Source organism: Spermophilus citellus (assembly GCF_964194105.1).
Source record: "Spermophilus citellus genome assembly, chromosome: 9".
NCBI classification, from domain to species: domain Eukaryota; kingdom Metazoa; phylum Chordata; class Mammalia; order Rodentia; family Sciuridae; genus Spermophilus; species Spermophilus citellus.
The window spans coordinates 97,701,647-97,715,882 of NC_138191.1; the positions used below are offsets into that span (position 1 = coordinate 97,701,647).

General features: G+C 47.5%; 1 protein-coding gene across 1 annotated transcript in view; it reads left to right on the plus strand.

The window, feature by feature from the left end:
• The first annotated feature begins 3,889 nt into the window (after positions 1–3,889).
• The window catches only part of SLC1A7 (solute carrier family 1 member 7), a 43,915-nt gene continuing 33,568 nt past the window's right edge, over positions 3,890–14,236 (plus strand). Inside the window, exons 1-2 of the mRNA XM_081308923.1 lie at positions 3,890–4,196; positions 11,491–11,570. Of these exons, the coding sequence (XP_081165049.1) occupies positions 4,020–4,196; positions 11,491–11,570 (257 nt within the window). The 5' untranslated portion in view covers positions 3,890–4,019. The remainder of the gene's footprint in view (positions 4,197–11,490; positions 11,571–14,236) is intronic.

Consider the following 14,236-nt stretch of genomic DNA (forward strand, 5'->3'; position numbering starts at 1 on the left):
ATAGCAAATTAAAAAAACATGATAAGTTAAGAAGCTGTGATAGCTTAATGCACTTTTTCCTGCTTTGTGAACAAAGACACCCTGGGCCATGCCTGCACATGTCCATCTGGGCATGTAGTCAGCCCTGCTTATAAATTCCCTTTTTACCTGCTCCACCTGGTTTAATTTCCTGTAACTTGCTAACAAGAGTCCTAACAAATTTGGAAACTTAATTTGAACTCGCTGGGGGTTTCAACATTACACTTTGCTCCTCAAGCAGGAGGGAGTATGATACAATGTAAAAAATATGGGCTTTTATAGATGCAAGAAAGTTTCAGAGAGGTTCACTAATTTGGGAAAAGTCACACAATTTCCAAGAGGAGCTGTGATTTGGATTTAGCTCAGTGCCACCATAGAAGGTTCAGTAGAACTTTCTGTAACCATAGAAATGTTGTGTAACTGCACTATATAGTATGGTGACCACTACTAGTTACAGTGTCTATTGAGCCCTTGAAATTGTGACTAGTGCAACTGAGGAAGTTAATTTTAAACTTTCTAAACTCTTATTCAATTTGAGATAAATCTCACAGATCCAGAACCTGTGCCCTGAATTCTGTAACCCTGACCCTTGACGGATCCAGTGAACACTTGTGGCTGTGACTCGTGTGGCTCCCTGGCACTGGTGCATGTGTGAAAGTGTTCGATACTCAGACTGGCCCAGGGTGAGTGCTCAGCACACAGAAGCTGAGTGGTTCCTTGGGTGCTCAGGCCTGACTTCCATAAGTGATACATCTGGACAGGAGGCGCGGGGAGGGGAAGGAGGAAGGCAGTATGTGTGAAAGTCACTTGCTCCATCCTCAAAGACCAATCTGGGAAAGGACCAGCCCTCTGCAGGGGTCAGATCAGCCCCAGGGTGAGTAAGGCTAACAAGAATCCACACCCAGCTGGATTAACTGCCCACAGAAAGCCTTCCCAAAAGGGCCCAGCCTTTCTGTGCTGGGGAGACATGTCATGGAGATTAAGGCGCCTCTGGGATGTCTCTGGAAAGCAGCCAATAAACCTGGAGCTCTCTATAAACCAGCTAGGAGTTCAGATGGCTCGACCCAAACACATTGTGACACACAGTGGCAGGGGTGAGGTCCCAGGACCTGCTGGCCACTCCAGCTCCCTGATCTCTTGCTGGTCCCAGAGGGCTCTGCTCTCCTACCTCCAGCCTGGATCCCTCTCCTCTCACCAGACCTTGACCAGCATCCTCCAACCCGCCGCAGACTCCCTGAGTCTCCCACTAAATGACCTCTCTCTGGGAAGCCTTCCTGCACCCTCCTCCCCAGACAGAGTTGCCACCCTCTATGGGCCCTGGGGAATCGTCAGTCATTAATCATTAGCTGACCAGGCGCCCTGCTCTCTCCCACAGCACTCCGCTCAGGGTAGCAGGCCTGGGAGCCCTAGCTTCTCGCTGGGCAGCTGCCCCTAATGCTTTGTGACTGGGCCTCACTTTTTTATTTTTTGGGGGGGAGGGTCTCACTTTCCACAGCACTGCTTATCTCCTGCCCACTCATATACATGTCCGCAGCTCAGGTGTACTGCTGCCCGTCAGTGTTGGCTGCTCTGAAGGATAACCCTCTGCTCCCTGGGACGCCTCCAAACACCCAACTACCAACACACCCTCCAGCTGTGGGGATTCTCCACCAAGGAGTTTTCAAATGACATGGTGACACATATAGACTGGTTTTATTCTCATTGATTATTATTCTGATGTCAGAACCACTTAACGAGGATCTGGGGCTAATCCCTGGCTGGTGACTGTGGAAAGGCCTGAAGTGGAGGAAAGAGAGGGGTGTGGATCCAGGATAGTCAGGGAAGGCTTCAAGGAAGGGCACATCTGACCTGTGACTTTCGTAACAGTGAAGTGTTGGGTGCAGAGCAGGCTGAACTGTGTTGTCTGCAGGGCAGGCTGAACAGATGTTGGCTGCAAGATAGCCCATGCACTCAAACCCCCCTCTATCTGGTCCTTTACCACCTGTTTGCCTCAAGTCTGAACATTCAACCCCACTCAAGGCTGAACACTTAACCCCCCCTTGGGCCAACAAGGCAGCTTGCAGACCCAGAGGCCCCATTAGATTTGGGCTATAAAAACTCCCTCCTGCCAGGCCCCCCTCTCTCTTGCTCTCTCTCTCTTGCTCTCTTTGTCTTTCTTGCGTGCACTCTCTGTCTCTCTCTTGCTCTTGCTCTCTCCCTCTTCATCTCTCCTCTTCTCTTTTCTCTCTCTCTCTCTCTCTCTCTCTCTCTCTCTCTCTCTCTCCTTCTATCCTTCTTTCTTTTCTCTTTGTTGCACTGCTGCAATAAAGATCTTTTGGTTGCTCCAAGTGTTGTGGTCACTTTTCTTTCATGAAGGACATTCTAGGTAGAGGGAATAGCATGGGCAATGTGTGGAAGGCTGGGAAAGGAGGTGGCCTTGGAGGATTGGGGTCTTGCAGTTGGTTGGGGTCTCTCAGACTTGAATCCTCCGGTCCCCCACTCCTCTCTCCATCCCCCACCTCCAGTGACTGCAAAGAACAGGGACTTCAGAAGGTTGATCTACTGGACTCCTTAGGAGGCCTGTAGCCCATTTCCCTCATTCTCAAAAGGGCAAGACCATAAGCTGATGGCAATCGGCAGAGTTCTAGTGTCTCCTTCTTGTCTCCTTCCTGTGGCCTGGGAGCCTGTGCCCCAGACCCCTCTGTCCTTCTGCTGCAGACCCTTGGCCCCACCCCCTTGTCAGCAGGAGGCAGGCCCTGCTCACACCCCACACTCAAGCCTGTCACATCCCCTCCTCCACTGCTGCCACCTGACTACCCCTAATGGGATTGCAGATTCCTGATGAAATTAGCCAGAGGATTAATTCCTCTGGTTTTAATGACATGACAGACCACAAGAAACTTTACAAAGAAAATCTTTCTTTAGAAAGCGGTGTGATAACGATGATCCTAACCCCCCTGGCCCCTGTTCAGCACGCAGGCGTTCACCACGGCTTTTCCAGATACTCTCGGTACAGAATTTTGCACCAGCCCTAGGAAAATTCATCTCTATGGGTGGGAGGAAATGCCTCATCCAGGGCTAACAGCTAGTAAGTAGCAGAACTGGGTCTTGCATACAGACCTCCTAGCTCTGTCATCTTTAAAATTAACAGGTACGCAAATCCCGCAGTGGGAGCAGCTCTAGGTTAAAGGGCCCTGAAGAAGGTGCATCCTTCCTTGGCTTTGCAGTGGGTGGTGGCCCCGGGCTCAGAGCTGAAGTCGGGTCCCTTGAACTCAAAGCTACATTTCTCACAGTACTAAGTGCCCGGAGCCCCATCTACCTGTTCATGGGTAGAAACTGAACTTCATTTCATCACGTGCTAGCTCTGTGACCATGACCAGGGCACTCTGGCTCCTGGAGTCCCAGTCTCCCTTTTCAGTGACACGAAGGTGGGGATCTGAGGGTAATTGGGAGGAGTTCCCATGAATCGTGTAGATAAAGCAGCAGAACAGGCCTCGCTCCCAGTGCTCACTGGCTCCTCATCCCCTCTGGCTCTTCATGTATTAAATGGTATATTAATAGTTCTTTTCCCTTGGGACTGGTGTTAGAATTAAATATGTCAATATGAGTAGTGTGCTTCCAGAATGACACCCAGTGTCCAGTAAATGTCTAATTAATGTTGGTGACTGCTGGCATCTTATGGTCTTGCTTTCGGTTCCTTCTGGAATGAAGTAATGGGTAAAAATCAAACCAGCCAAGCAGATGTTCCTCTTCTTCCTCCTCCCATCACTCCGCAGTTCTAGAGGAGCTCTCGGCTTTGAGGCTGAACTCCCAGACCACGTGGCCTGCTCTAATTTCCCAGGCCCTAATCTGATCCCTTGTTCCTAATGATGCGGCTGGTAATAGGATTGTGGCTTCCCTCCCAAGCGGCCACCCAGGCCATGGCTGTGGGGCCAGCAACTGGTGCTTAGCAACTCCGACAACCTGCGTGCCAAGGAGCCCGTGTGCAGCCCGGACCCTGTGCCCTGGCCAGTCTCACATGCATGGAATGGTGCTGTGCCCCGTGCCAGAAGGCCCCGCTCACCATGGTGCTGAGTGCCTTCCTGGCGCGAGGGAGAGACGTGTGCAGGCGGAATGGGCTGCTCATTCTGTCTGTGCTGTCTGTCATCGTAGGCTGCCTCCTTGGCTTCTTTCTGAGGACCCAGCGCCTCTCCCCACAGGTGAGCCGCCCAGAGCACCTCAGGGTCCCTGTAGGAGGAGTGTGCAGGCTGGAGGGATCTGGAGCTCCCCATGACATGATTGCCAGTGAGTCACTCTGCCTGTCTGGGTCCCCGTTTTCTCCTCTGTAACATGGGTGTGATAAATGCCTGGCAGGACTAGAGGAGACACAGAAAAATGGCTGAGGAGAGAGAAAATAACAAAAAATCTGGCACAGCCAGGTGACTAGGAGGCGAGGACGCCCTGTTGGGATGACTGGGGGGCCTTAGCGCTCTGGTGGAGGAGACAGGGGAGTCTCATAAGAGCTCAGCACTCAGCTCCTATAGGCAGCCCAATGACTAGAGGTCCAGGAAGGGATTTGTAGGCAGCAGTCACAGCAGGAGCCACGCACAGGGCTGTGGAAGACTTCAGGTGAGCAGCAACGTACAGTGGGAGACAGGGTCCGCAGGGTCAGAGGGCTGGCGCTAGATCAGGACTTGGGGCAAGCATGAGAAGACTATGAACAGAAAAATGAAGCAGATAGTTCTGAGCTTTGGAGAAATGCCCGGTTGCCAGGAAGAGGAGGGGGGGTAAAGGGGTAGACAGGGATCACGGGGGGGGGGGGCAGTTGTAGGGGTGGGGTCTGATATTTGGATGAAGGGGGCAGATATGAGAACTGTTCCTAACAGAGGAGGTTTCAGGGAGCAGTGGCTGCTTAGAGATGGGGTTGGGAGACGGAAGCAAGGGGGGCCTCAGGTTTCCAGTCTGGATAACGGCCATGGGGAAGATGCATTGACTCCTTCCTTCCCTCTCAAGCTCCAGCTCCTGTGAGAGAAGGGAGGACACTCACATGGTTTTAGAGAAGGAATTATTCTGACATTTGTTCAAATAGTAAGGAAGACTGAATACTATTGTGACAGATGTCAAGACTTCCTAGAGAGACAGAAAGAACTCAACTCCGAATACAACAAAGACATCTGGGGATTTATAGCCAAATAGCTAGCAAAGGGACCCCCCCCCCGAAATTACTAAGAGGAGACATCAAAGGTGGGGAAGTGTGCCTGAAGGCAGGCCAGGGTGACCAGATACCCAAAGTGGGGGTGGATTTGAGGGTTGAGGGATTTTCACTAAGCTGAGTTGCCAGAATTTTGGTTAAAACTGTGCTATGCAAATTGAAGAAAAGGCCCCAAAACAAGGCTTCAGTGAATAGAGGGCCTAGAGGGAGCTGTCTACTGTTTGGCCAAAGAGAGAGTTATGGTCAAGGGGCTCCTGGAAGAGTCCTGATAAGATTCCTCTTCCTGCAGCTCACTGATACTAATACTCTCTCTACAACTGGGATCCAGGCATCAGATTTTGTTTTCCATTAACAGGTAAATGCCATCAGGGTGCAGTGGCACACCTATGTAGTGGTGACCCAGGAGACTGAGGCAGGAGGATCCCAAGTTCAAGTTCATCCTCAGCAACTTAGTGAGACTCTGTGTCAAAAAAAAATGAAAAGGGCTGGGGATGTAGCTCAGTATTTAAGCACCCCTGGGTTCAATCCCCAGTCCAAAAAAAAAAAAAAAAAAAAGGAAAGAAAGAAGAAAATGCCATCTCTCCAGGCACTGGGCCTCTGTCACTAGAACAACCTGGTCAACCTCAAGAAATGACTAAGGAAAGCCGTGCACTCTGGAGACAGAGGAACTTGAACTCTAACTCTGCTAATAAATGGCTGGGAAAAAATCCTTTCTCCTCTTGGGGATGGGGTTATGGCTCCATGGCAGAGCACTTTCCTAGCACACGTGAGGCACTGGGTTTGATCCTCAGCACCACATAAAAATAAACTAATAAAATTAAGGTATGGTGTCCATCTACAATAAAAAAAATCAAATCCTCTCCTCTCTGTCTTGATTCCCTATCTGTAAATGGAGTGGGAGGAGGTCTATATCTTCTAGAATTGAATTACTGTAAAGAGTGAAGAGGATTCACCAGCATCCAGCGTATAGAAAGTGCAGACTGAATTTTACTTTACCTTCCTTTCCTCATCTACCTGTCAAAGTCCTGCCTACATCAGGAACCCCACCCCATATTCTGTATCTTCTAGAAAGTCTTCTAGAACTGTCTCTGTCTGTAGTACAGTCCATCCTGGGATCACACCTTGCAGCCTTGTCCTCGGCAGGCCAGCTGCTGGTTGCTTGCTCAGAGCCATCAGTGTCTGTTTCCCCCAATAGACTGCAATAACCGAACAACTCATGAGTTCTCTTGAACTAAAATGTGAGCCACACGCAGTGCTAGGCGTGGGGAGTAGAGGTTTTGTCAGTGTTAAACCAGCGATGGCACAATTTGCAATCTGCTCTCTTTTGATTTTCCCCAGCAACAAATACACATTTCCTGAAGGAAGATCATTTTGTGAAAACAAATTGGAATGCCTATTATTAAAAGCCAAACCCATCTGGGGCCTCCTATGCTAGAGCTGCCTTTCCCATCTGTTTGGACATGCAAATATGTTCCCGTCTGTATTAACCTGCCAGATAAACTGAAGGAAGGATGTGAAGTCTTAGAACAATTACTTGGCAGGAATTGGCTTTCTTAGCATCTTACTTTGAAATCCAGGATTTCTCTGTTTGATCTCTTTGCTTGTGACTCAGAAACTAAACCCGTGTAATTTTGTAAGCTTATGCAACAGGCAAAAATCATAAACAATTTAGAACATGGTATAATGTTCTATTTGTGAAAAGAAACTTACAAAATTATATGATTTTTACCTTTGGATATGAATAGCTAGTAAAAAAAAATATGGACTGTTTTGAGACTTCCAGTTAAACCAGTTAACGGGGAATTACAATTACATTCATTTTCCTCTCCTTCCTGGAAATTATAATAATGGAATTTTTAGAGGCTATGAACCACCCCAAACAAAGGGGATATAAAAGCAGATAGCTGAGAAAGGAAGCAGAGAGACTGCATCAAATTCGGCCATGTGGGAAGAGGATGGAGTTGAATGATCTCGTTTAGTAATGTGCAGAAAGCCAACATCTTAATGTCTATAGAAGTGGAGACCAAGCAGCTTGTCCTGCAGAACTCCAGAAGTGCTCTGGATTTGGAGGTGCACAGTGTGTTCTAGGCCCAGGTGAGGTATGGAGTTGAAAGTAGGGACATTGGCTAGAATTTTGTAATTAGAGTAATGAGACCCCAAGGGCCCCTCCAGTTCATGGTGGCCAGAGGACTCTCCATCCTCCTGCCTCTACCTCCTGCCTGTCCAAAGAAACAGAAGCTTGACTTAGGGACATCAGACCCACCTGCATGTGTTGGGGAAAGGGACAGTGGTAAGGCACAGGCTTCAAACAAATTAACAGACACCTGCACTAGATTTCTGTCCACAGTCTCCTTCTATAGTAGGAGGAAGAGAACTCACTGAAGGCTTGGAGCAAAGATCTCCAAATCCTGATAGAAAAGAATTTCCACTCTACCCATCTCCAGTTAAAAAGCCAGGTTGCACCCATTAGCCTGCCCACAGGGCAATCAGTTGACAAGCCCCATACATACATCTAAGTTCAATGCTTTACTCTTTTTTTATTGTTAAATGTATTTATTTATTTTAATTAGGTATATATGACAGCAGAATGCATTTTGATTCACTGTACACAACCGCAGCACATCTTTACATATTTCTGGTTGTACACGATGTAGCATCACATCCTATGTGCAGTCATACATGTACCTAGGGTAATGGTGTCCATCTCACTCCATCATCTTTCCTGCCAGTGCTTTACTCTTAATGTGAGCAGAAAGCCAAAGTCACCAGAACTTTAAGGAAAGCAGCTGCAAATGTAAAAGAAACTAAACAAAGAGAAAAATAAATCTTCTTTTCTCAAAAAGAAGCAAAGACAATGCAGGGAGTAGAATACAACTTTTGAAATCTTAAGATCTTTGGTGACCTGAGAAAAGATATAGTTACCATAAAACAGAACAGAATATGGGGGCTGGGAGTGGGGCTCATGGTTCAGCCCCCCACACCACAAAAACAAACAGGCAGAAAGCAGAATGGGATGCTAAAAAGAAGGAACAAACCATTGGAGAATAAGAAAGAGCTTTGGGAAATAAAAAAATAGAATAACCAAGATTAAAAAATGTCAATAATTGGGACACAGTTGTAGAAATCACTCAGAAAGTAAAACAAAAAGATGAAAATAGAAAAAGGAAATAGAATCAAAGTGGAATGCCCAACGTGCCAATTTTAAAGAGTGTTAACAGTAAAAATGGAGGAAAGAAAAAAAATTGCAGAGAATACTCCAAGTTTCTCAGTGTCAAGGAGGCATAGCACAAGAAAGAGAAGAAAAGAAAATTCCATCACATACTATCACACGTCACCATGAAATTACTGAAAAGTGAAGATAAACAGTCTTTAAACAGTTCCAAGGGAATAAGAACAGTTCTCATGTAAGGAGCAGGAGACATAAGAATGGCTTTGAACATCTTAAGCAACACTGGAAGTTAAAGACAAAGGAGAAATGCCTTCAACATTGGGAGCAGAGATTATTTTCCACTGAGAACCTTACCAATGACCAGGCTGCATGTAAAGATTCACAAGTTTCCCTTCCTCCCAGTCTTTCTCAGCTACCAAAGGAGATGTTCCATGAAAACAAGAAAATAAACTAAACAACGGACCCAGGAAACAGGGATCCTATGCAGGATAAAGTCCCAGAATGACAGCCAGAAGAGGCCCATGACAGCCTCTGGGCCTAGACAGCAGGCTGTCCAAACTGGGATGGGAAGGCAGAGAGCTGTCGGAGGGGTAAAGGAAACCGAGGTAACTGCGTGCATAGAAAATGCTATTATTAGACATTTAAAAAATATTTTTTAGTTGCTAATAGACCTTAATTAATTAACTTATTTATTTATTCATATGCGATGCCTCACACATGCCAGTGCCTCACACATGCCAGGCAAGTGCCCTATCACTGAGCCCCAGCCCCAGCCCCTACTACCAGACATTTTAATAGACAAGTTCGAACATTTGGAAGAAATTGATGAGTAGTTCATCAAATGAAAAATCATTTTGAAATTTTTCATTTCAAAGCAAATGAAACATCAGTGAATTACTAACTTCAGGAGGAAAATAAAGGTCTAACAGATGAGAAGGCCAGGCTGGAGCACATTACTTGGCTCAGCAGTGAACATATTTGATGGTCAAAATTTTGTAAATCTCGACTACTGATTCACCCGAAAATTGACATACGAATAATGGTGAAATGGGAAGAGGAACAGAGCAGGTGGGGACGAAGTCCTCATCATCATGGCAGGGAAGTTAATAGATGTCAAACTGGTAACATGAGAAACGGCATTGTAACCACATTAGCTAGAAATAGTCATACTAGGGGAAACAGAGAAGTTGAAGGTGTTCCTTCCTGAGAAGTTGAGGGGTGGAGATAGAGAGGGGAGGAAGAGGCTACCTTTTATAATTACAGCACTATTCAATGTATAGAAAAAAATGCACATGTGGATTATAATTAATCTAAAATATATAGATGCAATGGGTATACTTCTTTACAAAGCCAATTTTCCAGGTGCATTGGAAATAGTAGAATGAAACTAGGAAGCCTGATTCTCTGTCCTCTCTGTCACTCCATGAACAAGTCACCTCCCCCTCCTGGTTCAGTTTCTTCCTCTACAGAATGAGTGGCCTGGACGAGATCTTTAAAGCCCCTTGGAGCATCAAAATCCTATGATTTGAGGCTTTAAAAAGCATCAGACCATTAACAGATCCTCATGTTTGGCACTGATATTTTAGAAATGGTTGCAAGCACAAAAATGTAACTTGGATGGTGTTTGAAAGTCCATTTGTCTGCCTCACCCACAGCCTCACCCGCTGGAGAAAGGGCCCCAAGCCAGGGTTGCCAGAAATAGCAAAATTGAATTAAATTTAAACCTGAGAAACAGCACACCCCATTAAGTTAGACTTTTAGATAAACAATAAATCATGTTTTAGAACAAGTAAAGAATGGATTATTATTATCTCAAAGTCAAATTTATCTGGGCTTGGTGGTCCCTTCTGCATCTGCTTCAGGGATTTACTCCTGTGATTTGTCATCAGGAGAGCAGATGGGGCAAAGATTTGGGACCCTGGAAAGATCTGGGGATAGGCCTGAGCCCACAGCTGATGAAGGGGCGGATGCTAGAACTCTGCCTAGTGGGGACCTTTGATGCTGATTGGTGTCTCACCATCCAATCAGGTCCTTTCTCGGCATTTGGAGGGAAAGGCTAGAGAGTGGACCAGCACAAGTGGAGAAACTTTCTCTCAGGAGGGCAGTGGTCTGCTTATAAGTCCTTCTTCTCATAAACGAAACTGGGGACTTGGGCAGGAACCATTCCTAATTTATTTTGGGGTCCCCAGTATGATTCCCATCACAGTGTGGGTTGCAGGAACAATGCTCAGCCCTGCCCTCTTGCCACTTACGTCTGCTGTTGAAGATGGATTCTACACCATGGATCAGATAGGCTGGCGAACAGAGTCAATGGGGAGAGATGTTGTTTACTGGGAGTACTGAACATTTGCTCATCCAGGTGCTGTGCTAAGTACTTATGTGCATTCTCTCACTGAGCCTCCCAGTAACCATCTGAGGTAGTTATTGAAAGGAAAGTGACCACTACACTCGGAGCAACCAAGAGATCTTTATTGCAGTTGTGTCTGATTAACAGGGAAGGAAGAGGAGAGAGAGAGAGAGAGAGAGAGAGAGAGAGAGAGAGAGAGAGAGAGGGAGGAAGAGAGCAAGCGAGTTGGGGGGGCCCTGCAGCCAAAATCTAATGGGGTCTCTGGGTCTGCAAGCTGCCTTATTGTCATACAGTGATTGGATCATGCAGTAGTTGCTAAGGGTGTCATCTTCTGCCTTCAGGCAGACCGGGCAGGGGCCAGATGTGGATTTCCATTGGACCAGACAGGTGGGGGTCAAGTGTTCAGCCTCGAGTGGGGTTGAGTGTCCAGCCTTGAGGCAAACAAGTGATAAGGAACCAGATGGATGGGGGTCGAGTGTCCAGGCTACCCTGCAGCTAACATTCATTCAGCCTGCTCAGCAACTAACAGTTATCATTTTCATGTTACAGGGGAAAACTTGGGTGAGGTCACCTGCTTAAGGTCACACAGCTGGTTATGAAGGGGAGTTGCTGGGATTGGAACCCAGGTCTGTTTGGCTCCAAAACCCATTCTTTCTCCCTGGACTCTGCAGCCTGTGTGCAAGACAGGAGGGTGCAGATGTGATAGCGCTTTGCAGATGGCAAAGAACTGAGCGACCAAGAAGTCTGTGCCACCTGCTATAACTCTAGCTCTTGCTGTGTTTTCAGGAAATTAGTTACTTCCAGTTCCCTGGAGAGCTCTTGATGAGGATGTTGAAGATGCTGATCCTACCACTGGTGGTCTCCAGGTGAGAAACAGGTGGGGTGGGGGGGGGCGGCTCTATCCCCCGAGGACAGCCTCCGGGCTCCCTTGCTGTTGAGTAGTGAGCCAGCTCCTCCGCCCTCTCTTGTAAGGTGGGAATGAAGCTCCCAGGCTAGGGGCTCCTCAGTGGTACCTTGTGCTCCTACTGGGAGGCTCTTGTAGGCAGCATTCAGATCTCTGATTGAGTCTTCTAAACTCTGCTGAAAGCCACCTCCTTCAGGACTCCTCCTCTGACTCCTCATCCTGCTCTGGTTATTGTCTCCTCTTTGTGCATCCTTGGAGTCATTCATGGAACTGGTGAATTTGTCAAGTTCATCAGTGACCTCCATGTTGCTAATTCCAAAGGACAATTTCAGTTCCTGTTCTGCATGACTTCTCCATCAGCAGTTCATATTGTTGGTCCCTCTTACCCTCCTGGGATATTCTGCCAGTGGCCTTGCCCTCCCCTGGCTTCTGCCCCTCAGCTTCTCTTCCTCTGCTCAGCCTTGACATGTTGCAGCCTCTCAGGCCTTTCCTGCTCTAACCTCATGGCTTCAATATGCCACCCCTGACCCAGGGCTCTTAGGTTAGGAATGTGAGCTCCACACTTGATTAACCAGCTACATATTTGACATCTCCACATGGATGTTTCACAAGCATTTTAAGTTTAGTGTCACCAACTTGAGATTTTACCCAGCAGACCAGTTCCTTCTGTTTTTTGCTGTCACTAAAGGCAGCTCCTTGTGCCCAGGCCCTTGGTCACCCCTCTCTGTACCCCACAGTCAGGCAATAGCAACTTCAGCTCAGCTCATCCCTCCCTGTGGGTCCAGGGCTCTCTCTTTCATGTCCTGACTCCACAGTAATCTCACCTAGGTTCTTGTCCCCCACTGCTCTGCCCCATCTGTTCTCCACCCAGTGGCAGAATGAACTCAGTATTTGCCTTCAGTAGCTTCCATGTATTTAAAATAAACCCTAAGCTGGGCGCAGTGGTCCATGCCTATAATCCCAACAGCTCAGGAGGCTGAGACAGGAGGATCGCAAGTTTAAAGACAACCTCAGCAATGGAGAGGTGCTAAGAAACTCAGCGAGACCCTGTCTCTAAATAAAATACAAAATAGGGCTGGGGATGTGGCTCAGTGGTCAAGTGCCCCTGAGTTCAATCCCCAATACCAATAAAAATAAAATAAACCCTAAAATCATTTACCTGGCCTAGGAAGCCCCATATGATCTGCTGCTTCCTATCCACTCCACCCCCATTTCATGTCACATTCATTCCAGTTCTGAGGGCCTTGGTCCCCTAGGCAGGCCACACCCTCCCTCAGCTCAGGACCTCCACACCTGCTGTCCCTTCCACCTGGAACATGCTTCCCCTGTATCTTACACCTCGTCCTCCTCCTCTTTCTGTGGATCTCAAAACTTACATGTCACCCCCTTAGAAAGGCCCACCCGCCCGACCCCGCCCGTCCCAGCACACCACCTTGCTCTCCCTTGCTCTGCCCCTTCTCTCCCTGGAGCTCACTATATTGTCATCTGCACATATTCACTGTCTCTTTATTTTCCAAAGGATGGTAAAGCAGCATCAGCACTCTGTTGACATTCAATTCCGGGTTGTCAGCATCTAGCCAAGTGCCTGGCATATAGTAGATACTCAATAACACTTGTCTAATGAACTAATGAGTGAATCAACAACCATGCACTATGCTTCTTGAGTATTTTTCCCTGTGGTGGGCGCTGCAGATATAGAGATGACCAGGCACTTGTCTGACCTCAAGGAACTTGCAGGCTGTGGGGGAGACTGGCAAGGAGATGAAAGGAGGGAGCCCAGGACTCCCGCCAGGCTGTGTTGGACTCCATTGCTGTTGACTCTCCTTGCTGCCTGGGCATTCTGTTCTACTCAGAAGATATTGCAAAGACAGAGCATGGACCCTGGAGTCAGACTGATTCCTGTCCTGCTCTGCCATTTGATAGCTATGTGCCTTGGTGCGAGTTGCTCAGCTTAAAAGGAAAAAGCCAGTTCAGAAGTCCAAGGCCTGGGTGCTCAACCTGCCCCTCACTGTTGTGTGATCTGGGAGAAGGCACCCACCACAGGCTCCTGTGCTCCCTGTGGCTAAGGGCTGGTCCAGCTTCCCTGAGCCCTGGCTCTCCCCCTGGTCCCCTCCACTGGGATGGAGTGCTTTCTCTTGGCTGGAACAGGAATGGAGTATTAAATTGAGAAAAGCCAGTGTATTCATACATTTCTTTTGTTTATTATACAGTTTGGGCTGATTCAGAGCAACCACGTCACTGAAAAATGGAAATGCTCTAACATTTTCCAACCAAGGGAGAATTAAACCTTCTTGGGGGAAGAATGACGCATTTCTGGGCCCCAAATCTCCTGAACCCTCCTTCCTTGGTTCTCAAATGGATCTATAACCCGTCATGCATCCACTAATGTTTCCTTAGCTTTGTTCTTGCTGTCCCAGGGCTGGGTGTCCCTGCTCCTAAAGAATACCCACACTGGTGTGGCTGTCATTCAGGGAAAGACAAATCTCCAGAGCCCCTTTGACAAATTTGTGTCAGACCTCACCCAGGGCTTACTGCACCAGAACTGCCAAGGGGCTGAGTAGGGCTGTGTTTTTAAAGCCCCACAAATATTATGATTACAAAACAAACAAACAACAACAACAAAAAAAA